General features: G+C 40.3%; 1 protein-coding gene across 1 annotated transcript in view; it reads left to right on the top strand.

Moving 5' to 3' along the window:
• Positions 1 to 18,732, top strand: part of ARMH4 (armadillo like helical domain containing 4) — a 132,545-nt gene extending 113,813 nt beyond the window's left edge. The window contains exons 6-8 of the mRNA XM_078448212.2: positions 3,249 to 3,280; positions 10,244 to 10,378; positions 10,615 to 18,732. Of these exons, the coding sequence (XP_078304338.2) occupies positions 3,249 to 3,280; positions 10,244 to 10,378; positions 10,615 to 10,683 (236 nt within the window). The 3' untranslated portion in view covers positions 10,684 to 18,732. The remainder of the gene's footprint in view (positions 1 to 3,248; positions 3,281 to 10,243; positions 10,379 to 10,614) is intronic.
• Positions 18,733 to 20,648: the final 1,916 nt, after the last annotated feature.

Below are 20,648 nucleotides of genomic sequence, written 5' to 3'. Positions count from 1 at the left end.
CCCAGGAGGTCTTGCCAAGATCTTGACGTGAGGGATTGAAGCCAGGGACTGAAGGAGATAGAAGAACCCAGGGTATCTCCACATTTTCAACCTGAGAGAGCAGAAGAGTGGTGGTGTCACCAAAATAAATGGGTAGCAAAGAAGTCTTACTCCTTGAGGTTGTTAAATCAGATAGTGGTTGGAATTTCAGTGACTCTTAACTCCCTGGTTAACCATGAACAAGTCTCTTAGCTTCTTGGAGTCTCTGTTTCCTCATCTTTTCCCTGAGCATAATCTTACCTGAATCTCATGTTTGATATTGGTTTGCTGATCAAATGATGCACTAGATCTGAACCTGCTCGGTAAGGGGTCGGGCCGTGTGCGCATGTCAGCTGGCATCATTACTGTCAGATATGTTATTACTAGAGTCAGACAGTAAATGGAGACACCGACTTCTTGGGTAAAAGCGTGTCTGTATCAGGGGTCAGCAAACTGACCAGTCTAGCCTGTTACCCTATGAGCATTTTTTTTATCACCTTTTTAAAAAATGATTTTTGCGTCACCTATGAGCAAAGAAAGTCTTTTACATTTTATTTTATTTTATTTTTAATTGTTTAAAAATTTTTTTTATTTATTTTTGAGACAGAGAGAGACCGAGCATGAGTAGGGAGGGGCAGAGAGAGATGGAGACACAGAATCCAAAGCAGGCTCCAGGCTCTGAGCTATCAGCACAGAGCCTGACGCGGGGCTCGAACTCACAGACTATGAGATCATGACCTGAGCTGAAGTCGGATGCTTAACTCACTGAGCCACCCAGGTGCCCCTTTTACATTTTAATATGGTTGAAAAAATCAAAAGAAAGATATTTGTGACATATGAAAATTACATGAAATTCAAAGGTCAGTGTCCACAAATAACATTTATTGGAATATAGCCAAACTCATTTATTTATGTACCATCTATGACTGCTTTTACATGGCCACAGCAGAGTTGAGTAGTTGCAGCCGAGATTGTATGGCCTGCAATGCCTAAAATATTTACTGTTTGATTCTTTACAAGAAAACTTTGCCGATCCCTTGTCTATACTTTTTGGCAGCCGTTTCTAGGCTTGCCACTCTGTGTCTTTCCTTCCTATCTATTGAAGCTCCTGGAGAGGAAAGGAAATGTAAGGAAATCTTGAAAGGTTTTGTTTATTTATCTGTTTACTAATTTCTTTGATAATATTTGTCTTCTTTTCTCCTTTTTGATGATTTTAAAAAAGAATTTTTATTCAGAGCTGAAATATTATTATAACTTTAAAAGGCAGTAAGGATGGGGGACCCTGGGTGGCTCAGTGGGTTGAGCATCTGACTCTTGATTTCGGCTCAGGTCATGATCTCGCTGTGGTGGCTCTGAGGCCCTCCAGACTCTGTGCTGAGCAGAGCCTGCTTGGGATTCTCTCTCTGCCCCTCCCCTGCTTGCACTTGCCTGTGTGCTCTCTATCTCTCTCTCCCCATTGCTAGCTTCGGACTATCCTCAACATGGCCATTCTAACACATGCCTTCATTTTGAGTGATGCCTCCTTCTATTCTCAGCATGTGTACTTCCAAATGGTTGTAATAGTGGTCTACTAACATTTCCTGCTTGATGTAGTCCTTTTCAGTGGCTTTTATGACTGTTACTTGATTATTGCCTTTTACTTACTTCCTTACTATTTATTTATTTATTTATTTATTTATTTATTTATTTATTTGTTTGTTTGTTTAAGAGAGCATGCACCAGTGAGGGAGAAGGGCAGAGGGAATGAGAGAGAGAGAATCCCAAGGATACTCCACGCAGAGCCTGATGCTGGATTTGTTTCCATGACCCTGGGATCATGACCTGAGCTGAAATCAACAGTCTGTTGTTCAACTGACTGAGACACTGAGACTCCCCCCCGCTTTTTTTTTTTTTAGATTGTTGGCTTTTATTTTTTTTTACAGTCATTGTGTTATTGTGGAGTGGTACTATTTGCAAGCTGTGTATGCTTCAGAAATACTTCCTGTTCTTGCCTTTGGTCAAAATTTCCTTCTTCAGCTGTGAATGCAAATGCTTCTCTCTGGAGCCAGTGCTGAGCAGCCCTAGCCTGCCCACTGCCCCTTCCTACCTTACTTGGACATTGATTCAAGTGCAGAATACCCATTGAGCTTAAAAACTGAGAGATGTGAGGAATAAAGTAAAAGAGAAGATGTCAGATGAGACACAAATTTGATATTTTATTTTATCATGGGTCAAGGTGCATGAGTCAAGGATGAACTTGATATTATAAAGATGATTTCCTGTGTCCTTCCCCAGACCTCCCTCCAAAGCATTCGATAGTAATGGCCACCTGGGTGGCTCAGTTGCTTAAGTGTCCAACTTTGGCTCAGGTCATGATTTCACAATTCGTGGGTTCAAGCCCTGCATCAGGCTCTGTGCTGACAGCTTGGAGACTGGAGCCTGGAGCCTGCTTTGGATTCTGTGTCTCCTCTCTTTACCCTACCCACTCACACACACACTCTCTCTCTCTCTCTCAAAAATAAATAAACATGGGGCACCTGGGTGGCTCAGTGGTTGAGCATCTGACTTCGGCTCAGGTCATGATCTCGCAGTTTGTGAGTTCGAGCCCCGGGTCGGGCTCTGTGCAGACAGTTCAGAGCCTGGAGCCTGCTTCAGATTCTGTCTCCCTCTCTCTCTGCCCCATCCCTGCTCATGCTCTGTCTCTCTCTGTCTCTCAAAAATGAATAAATTTTAAAAAAATTAAAAAAAAAACATTTAAAAAATAAGAAAAAATAGTAATAAAAATACATTTAACAAACAAAAATATTCTCTGTTCATCTAATGATGATATGAAGGATATGGTTATGCTCTCTGTTGCTTTTTTAATTTTATTTTAGAGACAGAGAGCATGAGGTGGGGAGAGGGGCAGAGGGAGATAGAGAGAATCTTAAGCAGGTTCCATGCTCATCCCCAGAGCCTGACATGGGGCTCAATCCCATGACCCTGGGATCATGACCTGAGTGGAAATCAAGAATCGGATGCTCAACTGACTGAGCCACTCAGGTGCCCCCCTGTTGCAGTTTTAAATAAACGAGAATCAAAACAAGACTATTACTGTCATGTTAATACTGTTGACTCTTTCATAGTATTTCATATAATGAAACCAGTGCATCAAATTAATTCAATACCATGAAATATAAGTTATAAAATTAACTTAATGAAATATAAGTAAAAAGATGGCTATTTACATTTTATTCTCTTATTTTCCCTAGTGAGAAGCTGGATGGAAAAACTAAAAGACAAGGTAAGAGAAGTATTTTCTTTCTTCAGATTTATCTTAAAGGGCACGGCTTTGTCAAATAAAAGATCTTCAGAGTAACTGAGCTTTAATTCATCATTCTGATTCTGGTGACCTACTCAGAGATGCAAGGTCACTTCCAGGTGGCCAGCAAGAAGGAAGACCCTCCTTTTAATTCCCTTCTTGTATAGTGCAGGGGACACCTTATTCTTTGGAGCACCATTCCTTCTTATGAAGGCATCCTGTAGTATGTTCAGCTGAAAAATATCCTTGATATATCAAGGTGGAGTTTCTTCTAGGAATCAGGAGTGTAATCCCATTGTATTTAGCATTTCTTGTCCCAGTGCAAGGCTTTTGTAAGCCTGATCCTCCTGCATAAGGAAGAAAAACCTTGGATTTTTGAAAAACATTTTATTATTATTTTTTTAAAAGTTTTTTATTTTTTATTTTTGACGGGGTGGAGGGGCAGAGAGAAAGGGAGACAGAGGATCCAAAGCAGGTTCTGCTCTGACAGACGAGAGCCTGATGCGGGGCTCTAACTCAAGAACATGAGATCATGACCTGAGCTGAAGTCGAATGCTTAACTGACTGAGCCATCCAGGTGCCCCCAAATTGTGTGATTATATTAATTCTCCTCGTTATTATCTTTGTGCTTCTCAGTAAAATTTAGCATGGATGGTTTTTGAGAATGAGGCTATTATGTATTCATAGGTATTAAAAGTGATATTGAAAATTTTAAGCATATTGAGGTTACCGGAGGCCATTTTCATATCTGTAACGGGTCCAGTTGTCTAAGGGAGGTAGGATCAGATGGACCGAGTAGGATTTAGGGGGAAAAAAGCTCAAAGGTTAAGAACTGAACACATTAGTAGGGCTTCTTGTTTTTTTTTTTCAGGAGAAAATATGATGCAATGTAAAGGAAATAGGCTTTGGTAGATGAATTTAGGAACCCATATATCATTGTTTCTATAGAAAATATCCTTCTGAGTAAAAAAAAATGCACAAAAAACCCTTAAGAGAATACATTTTTGCATGTAGTCAGTTTTGAAGTTAGATATTGCAAAATTTCTTACCTGTATCTATAGATAGCTTTGCCATAATTTTTAAAAATCTGTGCAGTTTCATAGAAAGGCTGTATTTTCTATTTCTGTAGACCCTTCTTGTCTCAAAGGCTTGGCACCTTCTCTTTACTCATTTTCACCAAGAGAAATAATTTTATGTGTGATCCTTAGTTTTCTGGATTGAGTTTTTCCAGCCCTCTCTCTATTTTATTCTGTAGTGTTTTTTCAGTATGTCTTAATTTAAAAAAAAAGAAAAATAGTTGATATTCTAACCATGTTTGGCTTATTTGAGGTGTTCTTTATATTTTGACCCTCTTTTGGAGGTACTCACTGTAATCTTTCCCATATCCCCCCTTCCTCTGTGAGTGAAATATTATACACTTACCTGCAATGTGCATTCATATGTGCATACACGTATGTGTGTATATGTATCTTTCTCTCTTTCCCTTCCTTTCTCCCTCACTTCCCCTCTTCACCTATCTAGCTAGCTAGTTAGCTATCATCTATAAAAGTCTTGTGAGTTATTATCTTCAGAAACTGTTTGGTATAACTATTGCCTCTGATGAAAGTCACAGAATCCCTTAAACCTGAAAACTAAATACTTATTTGACTGGCTCTTCGGCCCACCAGGACGTTTTCTCAGTTTCGCTTTATTTAATTTTACCCAATATTGGTATTTCTGTTAGTTGGTTTGGCTCCAGAAAGAATAGTGCTCTAAAAAGTTCTGAATTATTCCTTTTGCTGTTATTATTTTGGATTTCTATATTAGTTAGGATTAAGATCAGCTATGAGTGACAGAGAACCCCAGTGACAATGGCTTAACCAAGACGAATTTTGTCTCTTGTTCATGAATCTGGAGGTAGCAGTCAGGGGTTAATGGGAAGCAACACTGTGACAAGGGCTCAAGCTCCTTGTATTTGATGCTCCACTATCTGTGGACATTCATTCCCAAGGTCACCTCATGGTCCTGGATGGCAGTTCCAACTTCAGTAGCTCTATTCTAGCCAGAGGAAGGAGGAAAAGGGAAGGCTAAGGTACCTCCTCCCTCTTAAAAGGGAAGATGGAGGCACTCTCATTCTTAAAATGTGGGGAATAAAGGCTGTGCTCCCCTCTTAAAGATCATGGCCTGGAAGTTGCACCTGCCACTAATGTATTATCTTCTCTCTCTCTTTTTAAAAATTTTTAAATCTTTATTTTTGAGAGAGAGAGAGAGAGAGAGAGAGCAAGTGGGGAGGAGGAACAGAGAGAGAGGGAGACACAGAATCCAAAGCAGGCTCCAGGCTCCGAGCTGTCAACACAGAGCCTGACGCGGGGCTTGAACCTGTGAGCCCTGAGATCATGACCTGAGCCAAAATTGGATGCTTAACTGACTGAGCCACCCAGGTGCCCCAAATTTATTATCTTCTTAGTGAGAGTTATCACATGGTCATAGCCAGCTAAAGCTGCACAGAAGGCAGGGAGAAGTGATTGTTGCCCAGCCTAAATGGGAGGTTCTGTTGCTCTGAAAGAAGAGGTGAATGAGTATTGAGGGACAGTCCCTATACTCATTCCATCATTGCCTTCTTTCTGGTTATATGTTCAAGTTAGTGATGGTTGTTAGGCAAATCTTAACTTGGCTATATATCTTTTCAGCATCTAAATGTTTCTCAGAATTGGAGAGGCATGACAATTGTAGTCGTATAATAAAGACCAGCTCTGTTGTTGTGTCATCAAGGTCATTCTATTTCTTTTAGCTTTGGGAAGTAATCTGGAAAATGGATGACCCAGAGTATACTGCATAACACTGATTCTCACTGGCCCCACAGTGTCAGCATCACCTGGGAGCTCGCTAGAAATGCAATTCTTGGGCCCCACCCTACACACACTGAGTCAGAAACTCTGGGAACAGGGCCCAACAATCTGTGTTGTTTTTTTTTTAAATTTTTTTTTTCAACGTTTTTTATTTATTTTTGGGACAGAGAGAGACAGAGCACGAACGGGGGAGGGGCAGAGAGAGAGGGAGACACAGAATCGGAAACAGGCTCCAGGCTCCGAGCCATCAGCCCAGAGCCCGACGCGGGGCTCGAACTCACGGACCGCGAGATCGTGACCTGGCTGAAGTCGGACGCTTAACCGACTGTGCCCCCCAGGCGCCCCCCAACAATCTGTTTTAACAAGTCTTGCAGGTGATTCTGGTACATGCTGAAGTTTGAGAACCACCATCGCAAAGCAATATCAGGGCACTATCTTAATTCAGCAGATTTTAGGCACTATAGCATATCATTTGTTTTTCTTATACCTTTCTTGAAAACAGATGTTTCTGAATAACTACATTGTTCTAATACTTTCTCATGAAAGTATTTCTCTTTTTACTTTCTCATGAACAAAGCAAAACAAAACAAAGTAAACAAAACCAAAACAAACACAAACTAAAAACAACTATGACTAGTAATAATTTAAAAAATGTAAAACTTACTCTTTATTTGCAGCTATTTTCAAGTTTACAAAAAAGATACAAGAGTAAATACAAAGAATGCCCCTTTAACTTTTACCCAGATGCACTTGTTTTTAATATTTTATCTCATTTGCCGGTCTGTCTCCCCATTTCTGTCTCTTTTTCTGAACCATTTGAGGAAGAGTTGCATATACTATGGTGCTTTGACCCTAAATACTTTAGTGTGTATTTTCTACACACTAGAGTGGGAATATTCCCAAAATACTCAAAATACTTTTCAAAATACTCAATAGACTCAAAATACTTTTCTTTTTTTAAAATGTTTATTTATTTTTGAGAGCACAAGCAGGAAGGAGGCAGAGAGAGACACACACATGGAATTGGAAGCAGACTCCAGGCTCTGAGCAGTCAGCACAGAGCCTGATGTGGGGCTCAAACCCATGAGCTGTGAGATCATGACCTGAGCTGAAGTTGCTTAACCAACTAAGCCACCCAGGCACCCTTCAAAATACCTTTTTAAAAGTATTTTTTCTTCTCTAGTAGAGGACCCAGTCTAGGATCATGCAGCACATCTGATTTCCATGATTTGTTAGTTTCCTATAGTCTGGAACATTTTTTATAGCCATCTTTTGTCTTTCATGACACTGATGTTTAAAAGAATATAGACCTTTTTTTTATGTTTATTTATTTATTTTTGAGAGAGAGAGTGTGAGCCGGGGAGGGGTAGAGAGAGAGAGGAAGACAGGAAGACAAGAATCTGAAGCAGGCTCTGCGCTGTCCATGCAGATGCGGTGCTCGAACCCACGAACTGTGAGATAATGACCTGAGCGGAAATCAAGAGCTGGACGCTTAACCAATTGAGCTGCCCAGGTGCCCCAAAAGAATATAGACCTCTTTAAAACAATATCACAGAGATGCCTGGGTGGCTTCTAAGCGGCCGACTTTGGCTCAGGTCATGATCTCACGGTCCGTGAGTTCGAGCCCCGCGTTGGGCTCTGTGCTGACAGCTCAGAGCCTGGAGCCTGTTTTGGATTCTGTGTCTCCCTCTCTCTGACCCTCCCCTGTTCATGCTCTGTCTCTCTCTGTCTCAAAAATAAATAAACGTTAAAAAAAAAAACAATATCACAGTCTTCATTTTAAGTTTATTGGGTGTTTTCTCATGATTAAACTCAATTTATGCATTCTCAGCTGGAATATACGCAGGTGCAGCCGTGTCCTTCTTAGGGTGTTACATGTGGAAGTTCATGTACATACAGTGCTTTTGAACAAATAAGAGGTAAGGGGCAGGATTTAGAACTTAAAAAATATGTACATATTTCTTACTTGTTTTCATTTGTGCAGGAAACAAGTCATGGGTGATTTAAGAAGAGCTTCTTCTCCGTTTAGTCAGTTTTTAAAGAGGAATGGTTAAAATATACTTGAAGAGGAGAGGTTACTTTGATCCCATCTTGTAATTGTAATTTCAAAGCACAGTCAGTTATCTCTCTCTCTCTCTCCCTCCCTCCCTCCCTCCCTCTCACACACACACACACACACACACACACACACACACACACATGAGGGGACCAAAGAGAGGAAAGAGGGAGATACGAATTAAGTTTTGGTGAAATCTAGATGATTTAAAGCTCTAGAAACAAGAAGTCTAAATGTATAAATAACAAGTGTGGGAAAGAGTGACACTTTTTGGAATCTTCGTGCTATTGGGGTGAAGTTACATAGTACAAGGAGACCCACACAGAGAGTGGTCATGCTGAGTTTCCAAAAGCTCACACATCATCCTTTGAATGTACATCATCCTCTTTAGAGTCTAATCTATGGGACTTAAATGATCATATTTCAATATGTACATACGTTTCCATGCACTGGGAATGGTGGTTTTAAAACAATATACTCACATTTCTTGTGAGAGTACCAAAACTTTGCTCTTGTCCGGTGTTTTCCCACATGGAAAATTACAGTTTTTATAAACCTTAAGTAGATCTGGAAGAACTTTAGAAAAAGTTTGGGTTTCTGCAAAGCATATTAATTTGTTGAAAAGTGACTGGGCATTGTTTCTTGGAGAAAAACACTTAGTATGCTGATGAACAATGCTATTGTTCTCAAATTAATGGAAAAATTTCCATATTCTGCTCTAACACAAGAGTCTGGAAAACAGAACCAGTGGTTGAGCCGGCTGTGTGCAGGAGGGAGCTGCAGTTTTATAAGGTCGTGTGTATTCCTTTGATTTACTTTTGGAAATGTTGGGAAAGCATCACAGTCTGCATACTTCAGCACTTTTTAGAAAACTTTTATTCTCTGGCCCTCTCTGATTTTGTCTCATTCTGAAAGGTACTAGAAATAGTTTGAGCTATAATAGAAATTTTAGAAATAGTCAAATAAATGAACAGACTCATGGGTCCCCCCCCCCCCCCCAAATAATGCCTATCTAAAGTTCAAAAATTTAAATTTTTTTATATATTTTGTCTGGGTGGGCCGCTAGAAGGGGCCTTCTTGGAAGGCAAACCAGTATCCTGTTTTTCTATGAAAGTGCTCTAGGTAGGTTACATAATGCTTATTAGGCCAATACATATTGACCAAAATGCAGGGAGCGCCTTTAGTATGATGGCCTTACCCTGAGCTTGGGAAGATCCTCAGCTACTCACCTAAGCCCAGGGATGTGTGAACATCACGCTGCTCTCTTATGAGCAACTTATTCATAGTGACACCTTGGGGACATTGGAGACACTTCAGATACCAGATACCTCCAGGCTCTTTAGAACGTGTCAGTGTTGTTGGCAGTGATCTTTGTACCCTGCTCTGCCACTTTCTTTCTTTGAGTCTGGAGATGCTCAGAATTTCCTCTCAAGCCCCAACTTTGGTCTTGTCCCCTGGCAGATTTTTCCTTTCATATAAATCCCACTTTACGCGCATGCTCTCTCCTCTCCTTGTCTTTCCTGTCTGTGCCCCAACATCTGGCATCCTCCGTCTTCCCTCTTTTACTGTAATGCAGCTGAAATTGTGAGAGAGAAGACCACCAATGTTGAGGCCCTCCCTTTGCCCCCCAAGAAGCACAATATTCCAGCGGGCACTTCGGCCCCCTTGGAGCTTGTCTCAGGCTGATATTTCCAATTTATAGCATTTTAATAGTCCTGGCGTTCTTAGAAGCTTACTTCATCCATCTCTAATACAAATTATATTTCTGCCACCAAAACCTGATGTTGATAAATGTTCATAAGGACACGGCTGGTGCTGCCACTAGGTCTGGGTGATTTATTTCAATACTTCTACTAAATACTTGAACTCTCCAAAAATAGTCCTCCCTTTCTCTCTGTTGCCTTCTCCCTAAAAATACCTTTATTCTAGGTGCTATTTTATAGCAAGGCAGGTAGGAGAATTTCAGGTGTTGTTTAAGAACCTGGTGCCATCCAGCAAAAATGAGAAACCCAGGGCAGTGGTCCATTCAGCATCCTGATGCATGTTTCCTTTTCTGTGCAGGCTGGCTACATGTCTGGGATGCTGGTTCCTGTAGGGGTTGGGATAGCTGGAGCCTTGTTCATCTTGGGAGCACTGTACAGCATTAAGGTTATGAATCGGCGAAGGAGAAACGGCTTCAAAAGGCATAAAAGAAAGGTATGGAACCAACAAGAGCAAAACCTAATCAGTTTCAGAACATTCTTCGCTTTTCTAATTTGCTTAATAAAGCACATGGGGCTTAATGATGCATGAATGGTATTGACATGCCCAGTGGTTTGGATTAGCTGCGGCAGCTGCTGCTTCGTGTGTTAGTGTGTCTTTTAAAGCGGCCTGTTTCTCAGTTTTGCTCTGCAGCAGAAAGGGTTTAATGCTTTTCTGTTTTCTTTCTCCAGCAGAGAGAATTCAACAGCATGCAAGATCGAGTAATGCTCTTAGCCGACAGCTCTGAAGATGAATTTTGAATTGGATGGGAGTTTAATTGGGATATTCGACTGTGTTATCATTTTATTTTTTATTTCGGGGCAAAAAAAAGAACAGCATCCTGCAACATCACTACGGTCAGGCCATCAGTCTTACTATCTTCTGGGCAGTAGATTTTTCTTGTACTGAGCTGAAAAGGCATGCTGTATACTTAATGTAATAGTCAGTGTTTGTTTTTCTTCTGTAGTGAATTTCCCACAACCGTAGGCTACAACTCATCAATATGCAGCGTTCATGTTGCTCACCAGGAGTTGCTAGGTAAATAATTTGTATTTTTCCAAAGGGCCTTTGCCTTGGTTTACCTGCACTAAGTATAACGATTATTGCTGCCAAGGTATGTTGGCTCTGAAATAGAAATCTTAACAAAGAATAACTTGTGATGACTGCATTCTGCCTACTTGAAGCTATAGGCTTCTGGGCCACAGTACATCCTACATTTGCATCAAGACTAGCAGCAAGTTAGAATGAAATCTTTTTGTTGTTGTCAAGAAGATCTCTCGGCACATTAGGATTGTGTCTAGATTTGTATGTACCTTGCATTATATATTCCAGTCTCCCAGTTTTATTATTTTTCATCTTCTGTTTTTATTCTCATTTTTGGCAGGAAAAAAAAAGCACCAGAAATAATACATTAAGTTGACTCTCAGTCTCAATGCAAACTTGTTTTCTTAAAGAGTGTGATTGAGTCCAACAGACCTATCAGTAGATTCTTACATGTCTTTCATTAAGAGATGTTCTTTTTTGTGTGTCATTTGACTTTGCAAGAAGAAATGAGGAAGAAATCAGGACGAAAATGAGGGTTGGTAAGCTCTCAGAGCATTTATTTCTGCCATTTGTCTCTGTGCTTGTGTGGCCACTATTGTGAATTATTCAGAGTGCTGCTTTTCTACTTCTGGGGTCCTGGCCACGCAATGATTGGGCCAGCACTGGTTCTTGCTTGGCTTTATTAGACAACAGACATCCTGTGGTGGATGCAGGCTCATTGGCCAGAGTCCTGGCACATGATGGAGCTTATGAAAACCCAGCTTCTCTCAGGGCATCCTCTTCCGGGGATGTTGCCCTATGTTAGATCATTTCTCATTTCTTTTGCAATGTAATTCCTTGCCCTATCTTTTGGATCTGGGTATTCGGGACTTCTTTAAGTCAAGTTTTTAGGGATAGACTTGGCTCGTTTGCATGGGGGAATAAAGGTTACCACTAACACTGTCCTTAGTGCCTGACACATAGAGAATCTGTTCACGTTTATTGGAGCCTGCTGTGCCGCATTCGAGGCAAGTTGCAGTTATTCCTCACAGCTACTGTATGACGTAGGACATACGTTATGACTTAGGACGTATGTTTTTATTCTCCCCGTTGACTAAAGACAGAACTGAAGCAGAGAAGTGAAATGATAATCCAAAATTATGCCCAGGAACAATCAGGACAAGAGCCCACTTGGACTCAAAACTGTGCACCCCTCTCATCAATTCAGTGCCTTTCCACATACTTTGCAGGAAGCAGTGACGTTTCAGAGTCCTTTAAAAACCAAGATTCTAAGGAAATACGGGAGACCCTTGAACAACATGGGATTGAACTGCACAGGTCCACTTATACGTGGATTTTTCAATACAGTACTATAAATCTATTTTCTTTTTCTTATGATTTTCTTAACATTTTCTTTTCTATAGCTTACTGATTGTAAGAACACAGTATGTAAAGCATATAATATGCAAATTATATGTTAGTTAGCTGTTTATGTTATCACTAAGGCTTCTCATCAATAGTAGGCTGTTAGTAAGGTTTTTGGGGAGTCAAAAGTTATACTTAGATTTTCCTTTAAAAAATTTTTTTTAATGTTTATTTTTGAGAGAGAGAAACAGAAAGCAAGTGGGGGAGGGGCAGAGAGAAGGGAGAGAGAACCACAAGCAGGCTCTGAGCTCTCAGCACAGAACCTGATGTGGGGCTCGAACCCATGAACCACAAGATCATGACCTGAGTCTAAGTCCAACGCTCAACCCACTGAGCCACCCAGGCACACAGTTAGATTTTCAACTGTGCAGGGGGGGGTTGGCACTGTGAACCCCTGTGTTGTTCAAGGGTCAGCTGTATGTAGTTGGTTGGCCAAGGAACATTTCACATGAATTTCTGTCTTTGTGAAATGAACAATGCCTTACTAACTTCCCTCTTATTCACACACTGGTCTCTTCCTCTCCCACCTCAGCTATTTCTTTTACAACCACATAGATTTACTATCACCTATAGAGAACTAATAGAAAAAACTTTCTAGAATCCATTGTTGAATGATAGCTAGCATGCAAGAATGTTTTCATCAAATAATTTCTTTCTTTTTTTTTGCCAAGAGATGTAAGCAAATGTGTGAAGTTGGTCAAGAAAATGAGAAGCTCAAATACAGTTAGAGGTTAACAATTGACAAATAAGCTCAAAGTCGGGCTTTAAAAATAAAATTCAGCATCATGACACTCATAAGTAATTTGTAATTTCAAGAACAGAGACATCCTGAGACTGCATAGGGTATGTTTGTCTTTTCTAAGAGCAGCCCCTTGCTGTAAGGGTTCCTAAGGTTAGGAGGAGGATGGGCATGATTGTTTTCTTAACAAGCTATTTATAGTGAACACACAATAAACCATTTCATTTAGCAATACCTGGGCAATGCTAATGGCTATCAGTGCCTCATGCTACTCTTAATCTGTAGTTTTCACTAGACCATGGCTAATAGGTTGAACTTTCAAACTGTAGAATAATAAGGTCACAAATAACAGACACATATTTTCATTTTTTCCAGAAGGCCATGGGGATGATATGTATGTGCATTTAGGCTAAGCAGAAATGTCTCCGCAGGCCTTTTTTTGGGAAGGTGACTGTTAAGAGACAAAGAGATGACTTAGATCACAGTAGATTTCTGTATGAACCCATTTCACCACCTGGGTTGTGTGGAAGGTTCTGTAGATGGCTCAAGTGCTATGCTTATCTTGGCCACTTTCCTCACTGTCAGTGGCTGTGGCACAACGATGTTGAGTAGTTAGCTGAAATTATTGAGAGGTTGTTTATCAGAATTTTCAGAAAAGGTTGTCTTGTTCTAAACAAAACCCGAGATTGGGGTGTTGCCACCAGAGGGGGGTGCTGGCTAGTGGTTATACTATAGTCCAGATTAAAAGTAGTAAATCAGGCACTGATAGGTTTACCTAACATAAGTGATTGATATGCTCATATTTGCACATTAAAAATAAAAAGGCAAATCTTTATTCTAACAACGAACCTTAAAACATTTAGCAGCAAAATAAATAAAGCTGTCTGGTGGGGGCTGCGTGATAGCTGCAAGCTTCAGTTGCAAACATCTTCCCTTCTGAGCTGTATTCATCTTCTCAGAACTGCAGCTGTCCCACTGCAGGGGCAGGGATTGTATCTTATTCTCAGAGGGAGAGGCAGTGTTTCCCAAACTCCGGGTGATTCCTGGGAGCTGGCTCCTAGGAATCACCTGGGAGATGTGTTCAACACAACAGATTCCAAGGCCCTGCCCCAGACCCATTGAATCAGTATCTCCAAGGGAGGAGTTTGGGACTCCTGTACCCAGGCAAGTTAGAGAATAGAATTAGGAGGGCATCTATCCAGAGAACAGCTTCCTTAGTAAAGAGATGAGGGAAAGCATGTCCCATGGGGAAGAAACGCCCTAGTCAGCTATCCAATAAATCACACCTGCCGTTGCGGAGAATGGAAAACAAAAGGAAAGAGAAAAGGGTAGAAGCTTCTAGAACGAATAGAATGATGGGTCAGAGAGAAAAGGTCTCCTCCTATGTCCCTGATGTCTTTTTCTCTAATCAGAAGGTAGGACTTTTCTTTCACACCTCTTCAGATTTTCCTCGCCCATTAGCTGCTTCTTTCAGTAGCTGCTAGTTTAATTTATATGCAATATTTGGAGTTAATTAGTATCCCAGGGAAACAGATTCCCTTAGCAATGCTTTAGCCTTGGCTTCAGCTCATAAACTGCCTCAGATACAGTCTTCCAGAAACATTTTCTTAAAGTACCTGTATCTCTTACATAGGTCAATAATGTTGTGGGGAAATTGTTAAAGCACAGTTTTAGGACATATTTAAAGTAGTTTTAGCTTGGTCAGTCACAGCCGATTCTTTATTTCATTATTATTATTTTTTTTAAAGCTAAGACTTAAAAGTCAAATGTTACAGAGACATCAAAAAATAATATAGAGCCATATAGAACATTCTGAATGCCTGGTGCTTTTCTCCACGTTCCTCCAGATATCTCTTTCATGTGGAAGTCCAAGTGAAATATCCAATTTCTGTGGATATGAATAATCAATGTTTCTACCAGCTGCCAAAAAAGTAGCTTTTGGGAATAAGATATATCATGTGGCTGAAGTTTCTAGCTATGTGCCCTTTTGGCAAGGTAGGCTTTGTTATGATTACAGGGAAATCTGTGAAAGAAATCTCTACTTTTAAGGGTATGTGAATGTATGGTCACAAGGAAAGAAGTGTGGGTAGAAGAAGATGCAAGAAAAGTCACGATGCAATGGAAACGTAAACATGGCACAAAACACTGGAATGTGCTAGAGGAGGCCAAAGCTCCATCGAATGGACCGATGCTTGGAAAAATGATACAGACAAGTAAGGAGAAAAAGGCAAGTGAGTTAGGCCATTGGCAGGGGAAGGCGCTATAAATCTAAATTTGCTTCCATCGTTTCCATCAAAGAAAATTATCCTACACTAGGTAGAAAGGACATGAGTGGGAGGGAATTGAAACCCAAGATCAATGAGGAGACAAAAGGAGCTTGGTTACTTTAAGTAATCTCAGTTAAATATCTTTCTTAATTAAACAAAGTTCAAATAACTGTATATAAATCTATAGGAATAGGAAACAATTTGAAAGCAAAATAATGGTGTTGACCAAATAAAAGCCCCTTATTTGTATGTTTAGCATCCCCCATAGGACACAGACCTTTTTGGGATCTATTTACTTAATAATTACCAATTTTGGCAGTCAAAAATAGCTGGAAACATAATTCTGTCGCTTAAGTTCTACATTCAGCAAAAATAATCTGCATTTATTTTGTAAGCCACTGTTAGCTATACAAATGCATTGGGATTACCCTATTTTGGGTAATTGATACATCTAACTCGCTGTTAATTAGCCTAAATTATTATGTGTATATAGGATAAAGGAGAGGAAAGAAAGGAGGAAGAAAGAAAGAAAAAAGAAAGAAATTTCCTCCAGATAACAGCAGCCAAAGTGCAAAGAAACAAATCCTATACTCCTCTCTTCTAGTATGCTTAAATACAGAAAACAATATTGGGGTAAAAACACACACACACACACACAAACTCTCAAATCTTCCATTTAGTAAGGCAAAGGTCTTACTTTCCATTCTCAAGAAGCAACAGGAACAATAATACAAATAATAACCATTAATAATTTGTAATATGGACTAGTATACATTCTTACCCTAAGACATACCCTTTTGTGGGATAACGATGGAGGAACTGAGGAGAATTAACTACTGGGAGAAAAATCCAATTTTTCCCTTCAATGCTTATAGATATGGGAACAGAGTACAAACAGAATGGAAGGAGAATGGGTGCTCACTTGGCTTTTTTTTATTACCTCTGAGGCTGGGAGGTCACTTGCTCTTGTCTTAAAACACTGAACTTGGTATCAGGTTAGGACACTGGGGTTTATATTAACCAATGTACTGTACATCTCCATGTTTTCTTCCTAATTCACAGTGAAAGAAAGGATGGAACCAATAGCATTTGAAACATTTCTCCAATTTTATGCCTCACAGAGTTTGTGTACTTTCAGGGGTCTTCATGATCAAACAGACCAAAATATACACTTAGGAAAGTATAAATCCAGTCTTACAAAAAAACAGGAAGATGTTTGGATACAAGATGCTTCAAGCCCTTCTCTTCCAAAAAAGAATTTTGGCATAAAATCTCCAATGATCAGTTTCCCTCATTTGCTTCTTTGTGTAAGAGATAAAGGAAAGGAGAGGAAATCTGAAATGGTTCTGTAGTTGCACAAATCAAATCCCAAAAGTCAAGGGACAGAGGGTGGTTAGAGATTGAGTAAATGGGTCATTTTATCACAGGGGCAGGATGGGACCCCCCCAAGAAAGGAGCATCTAATGCTGCCAAGATTGGGGATGTTTCTCCAGAGCTGGTAGCATCAAACCTGAAACCGGAGGGATGAGTCAGGGTTAGTCAGGTGAAGAGGGGGATGGGATGGGTCTTCCAGCCAGGGGAACCTCATGTGCAGAAGCCAGCAGTGAGAGATCATGGAAAATTCAGCAGGGAGAGATCAAGGAGTTAGTATGGCTGGAGTGCTGGATATACTAGGGAGGTGAGGGTTGGGGTTGGGGTCGCGGGTGGAAAATGGCAATGAGAAATAGGCGGCTGATCCTGAAGAGTCTGCTAGGTCATGTCAAGGAATTAGGACTTCATTTTGAGGGCATTCCTAGATGTCATGGAAAGATCTTATGCTGAGAAGTGTTAAGATCAGGGCTGAGTTCATGGATTGGCAAAGTTAGAGTCGGGGACACCAGTCAGGGGCTGGTGCAGCAATGCAGGTGAGAGGTGACTGTGGCCTGGACCAAGGCTGCGGGAGTGAATGGAAGGGAAGGATGGTTCCAGGAGGGGTTTAGGGCAGGGAAACAGGACTCGGGTTGGCTAGAAGTGCAGATGGGGGAAAAGACAGTGGTTAAAGCTGACCAGGGTCATGACACTTTGGAGGCTCTCCAGATATTATGGAGTCTAGTGTCCTGGCTTCTGAAGGACTGACTTTATGTTATTCCAGCACAGCTCACCTGAAAAAAAACAAATACAAACAAAAAAAACCTTACATGTCTGCCAGAAATGTGTAGGCAACTTTAACTTTCTACATAATGTATGTGAGTGTGTGTTCATTCTCTGTAACTTAATAGTAGGTTCCAAAGAAAAACTTTAAATTTAATAAAATTTAAATGGAACATCTGGTGAAAACCCTCCAAATACCGTTAAATGATTATATGACTTTGGTTGAGCCCAGGTATGAATTACTATCTGAGCTCTGATTGCCTCTCTCACATTGAAAAGACTGGTAAGTTTCTTATTTTTTCGATGAGAACCAAAGCTCTGGATCTTGTGGGGTTTTTGGGGTTCTTTTTTTGTTGTTGTTATTTGTAAGAACCAACTTGATACATTGTATGTCTATAGGATTACTTTCTCATTTCTTTTTCAGTTTTATTGAGAGAGTTGGCATACAGCTCTGTGTAAGTTTAAGATGTATACCGTGTAATGACTTGACATATGTGTATTGTGACATGATTAGCACAGGAAGTTTGGCTAACAGCTATCTCCTCACATAGTTACAAAAATGTTTTTTCCTTGTGATGAGAACTTCTAGGATCTTCTCTTAGCAACTTTGAAGTACACCACATCGTCATGGTGTACTCATTTATCTTGTGACCGGAAGTTTGTACCTTTTGACCACCTTCTTCCAATTTTCCCACACAACCTACCCCACTCCTCAGGATCTTGTTTTCTTGAAAACAAATCCAGGAGGCTTCTCTCAAGGCTGTTCTGCATGAGGATGAGGTCAGGGTTTGGGTGTGCGGCTACGAAGCCACGCAGGCTCCATCTCTCAGCGCTGAGTGGTTTCTGCGAACTTTTGACAGTTGTCATGGCTGATCATCAAGTGGTTAATCTTCCTTAGCATATGAAAAATAAAGTAGGTTTTCCACGGTTGCCATGTCAACACAAGGCTGGATTCTGGAGGGCTCAGGGCAACAATGTAGGTTTGAGGAAATGCAGAAAAGCATGAGAAGAAAATAATTATTACTCAGTCTCACTCCCTGGAAATAACCATTGTGAACATTTTGGTCTGTATATTTCTAATCTTTTTCTCTGTGTATTTATGATATGTTCTATGTACATGCTTTTATTTGTACACAAAATCAGGATTATCATTTACTTGCTGTCTTGTTACCTCCCTATAGCTACAATTTTTCATGGTTGTTTAAAAGGAATAAAGGGAAAGAAAAGAGCTTGTGAATATCCTGAGGTTGTATTTGAATGGAGAAGCTGTTTTTTTCTCATAAGATTTACTTGCTATTTGATTGTCTGTGACTGCCCAGTTATCTCAAGACACTTACGTATGATATAAATGATACCAGAGTTGAAAGGGGAAAAGTCTCCTCAGACACAATGCCCATGGGCAAATGTCCTATCTCTGTGCTCTGAGGGATTAGAGACCTTCCCCCCCCCCCACCCTCTCTCTCTCTCTTTTTCTTTAAAAATGTTTATTTATTTTTGCAAGAGAGAGCACTAGCAGGGGAGATGCAGAGAGAGAGTGGGACAGAGGATCCGAAGCGGGCTCCGTGCTGACATGGGGCCCCTGATGTAGGGCTCGAACTCACAAACCATGAGATCGTGACCTGAGTGGAAGTTGGATGGTTAACTGACTGAGCCACCCAGGCTCCTGAGACCTGCCTCTCTCTGTCTTTGCTGTCAAGGCAAAAGTTGTAAACTTTTGTGATTAGACGGTAAGACTGAATTACCATGAGTGTAGATACTAGGTGGTAGTGTGAGAAATAATGGGGAAGAATACACTTGCTGTAATGACCTACATTGGTTAACGCGACCTGAATTGGTTCAGTTCAATCCTCTTGAACTTAATTAGTATTTTTGTGGCATTTATTATAACCCACACTATTTTCTGTATTTGATTTCACTAAGGTTAAATAGGCAAATGTTCACTGTTCTGTCCATTGTTTTCTTCTCTGTGTCATAGTTATACAGAGAAATCACAGCTTTTCACATTCCCCCTCCACATCTTCCTAAAATTTTAGGTCTCTTTAAAAACAGTTAACGGAGCCTGGTGGTCCCTTTGACCAAGACCTTTACAAGTGTCTCCATTAGCCCACACTCTCCAAATTTCTTGCGCAGAGTAGGATATGAAATTAAATAAGGCACACAATAATGCCCCATGAATTTTATTCTAATAATATTTTCTTTGGTTATGAAAGTGAATTCTTGTTCATTAGGTATTGCTAGATTAAAATAGAATGGAGTAAGCACTTGGCAAACTTTGGCTGACTTTTCATTGGGAAGATGATGCTCTTCAGGACACATTTCTGTTCCTGCTTAAGGCTAGGAGTCCATCAAAAGCAGCTGGGAAATTTTCTTTGCAAATAAATGAATTAAGGTCTTACTTATTGTCTATTATAAGTAATGAGGGTCTTTTTAAAAGTTCAGTTGTGGGGGTATTATTGAATAGGTGAGTTTTATGCTATTTAAATAAAATGTGAATTTAAAAAGTTTTAGTGAAATCCACATTTATTTCTACTTAGTGATAATAAAACCATGAACACTTATTGAGTTCTTACTGTAGGATGAATGCTCTGCTCAGTGCTTTACAAGGGAAAACTCACTGGATTCATCCCAAACTCAATGAGGGAGGCACCCTAGGTCACCAGTGACTCTACTCATGTCAGAAATCTCACTTCTAGCAAATAATTATCCTTGACAACAGAAACATAAAAAAAGACCTCTAATAACACTTTTGTTGGTTATTTTTCATGCTGTGGAAACTATATAGCACTTTAGCCATGATTTTGCCTCAATTTTTAAAGTATTCAATTTTTATTGTATCGACCCACAGTGAATGTTGGCTTTAGGATAATGTCTTTGTCAACTGGGCCTGCTCTGACAAAATACCATAGACAGGTGGCTTAAACAGCAACATTCATTTCTCACAATTCTGGAGGCTGGGAGGTCCAAGATGTGGATGGCAGTGTGGTTGCGTTCTGGAGAGAACCCTCTTTCTGGCTTGCAAATGGCTGCCTTCTTGCTGTATCCTCTCCTGGTAAGAGAGAGCTCTAATGTGTCTTGTTTTCTTACGGGGGGCACTAATCCCATCATGGGAGCTCCTCTGTTGTGACCTCCTCAAAACCTAATT

The sequence above is a fragment of the Panthera onca genome, chromosome B3, assembly GCF_046562875.1.
Source record: "Panthera onca isolate mPanOnc1 chromosome B3, mPanOnc1 haplotype 2, whole genome shotgun sequence".
Lineage (NCBI taxonomy): Eukaryota > Metazoa > Chordata > Mammalia > Carnivora > Felidae > Panthera > Panthera onca.
The sequence above is the reverse complement of the archived record's forward strand: the minus strand, read 5'-3'. Positions and strand labels throughout refer to the sequence as shown.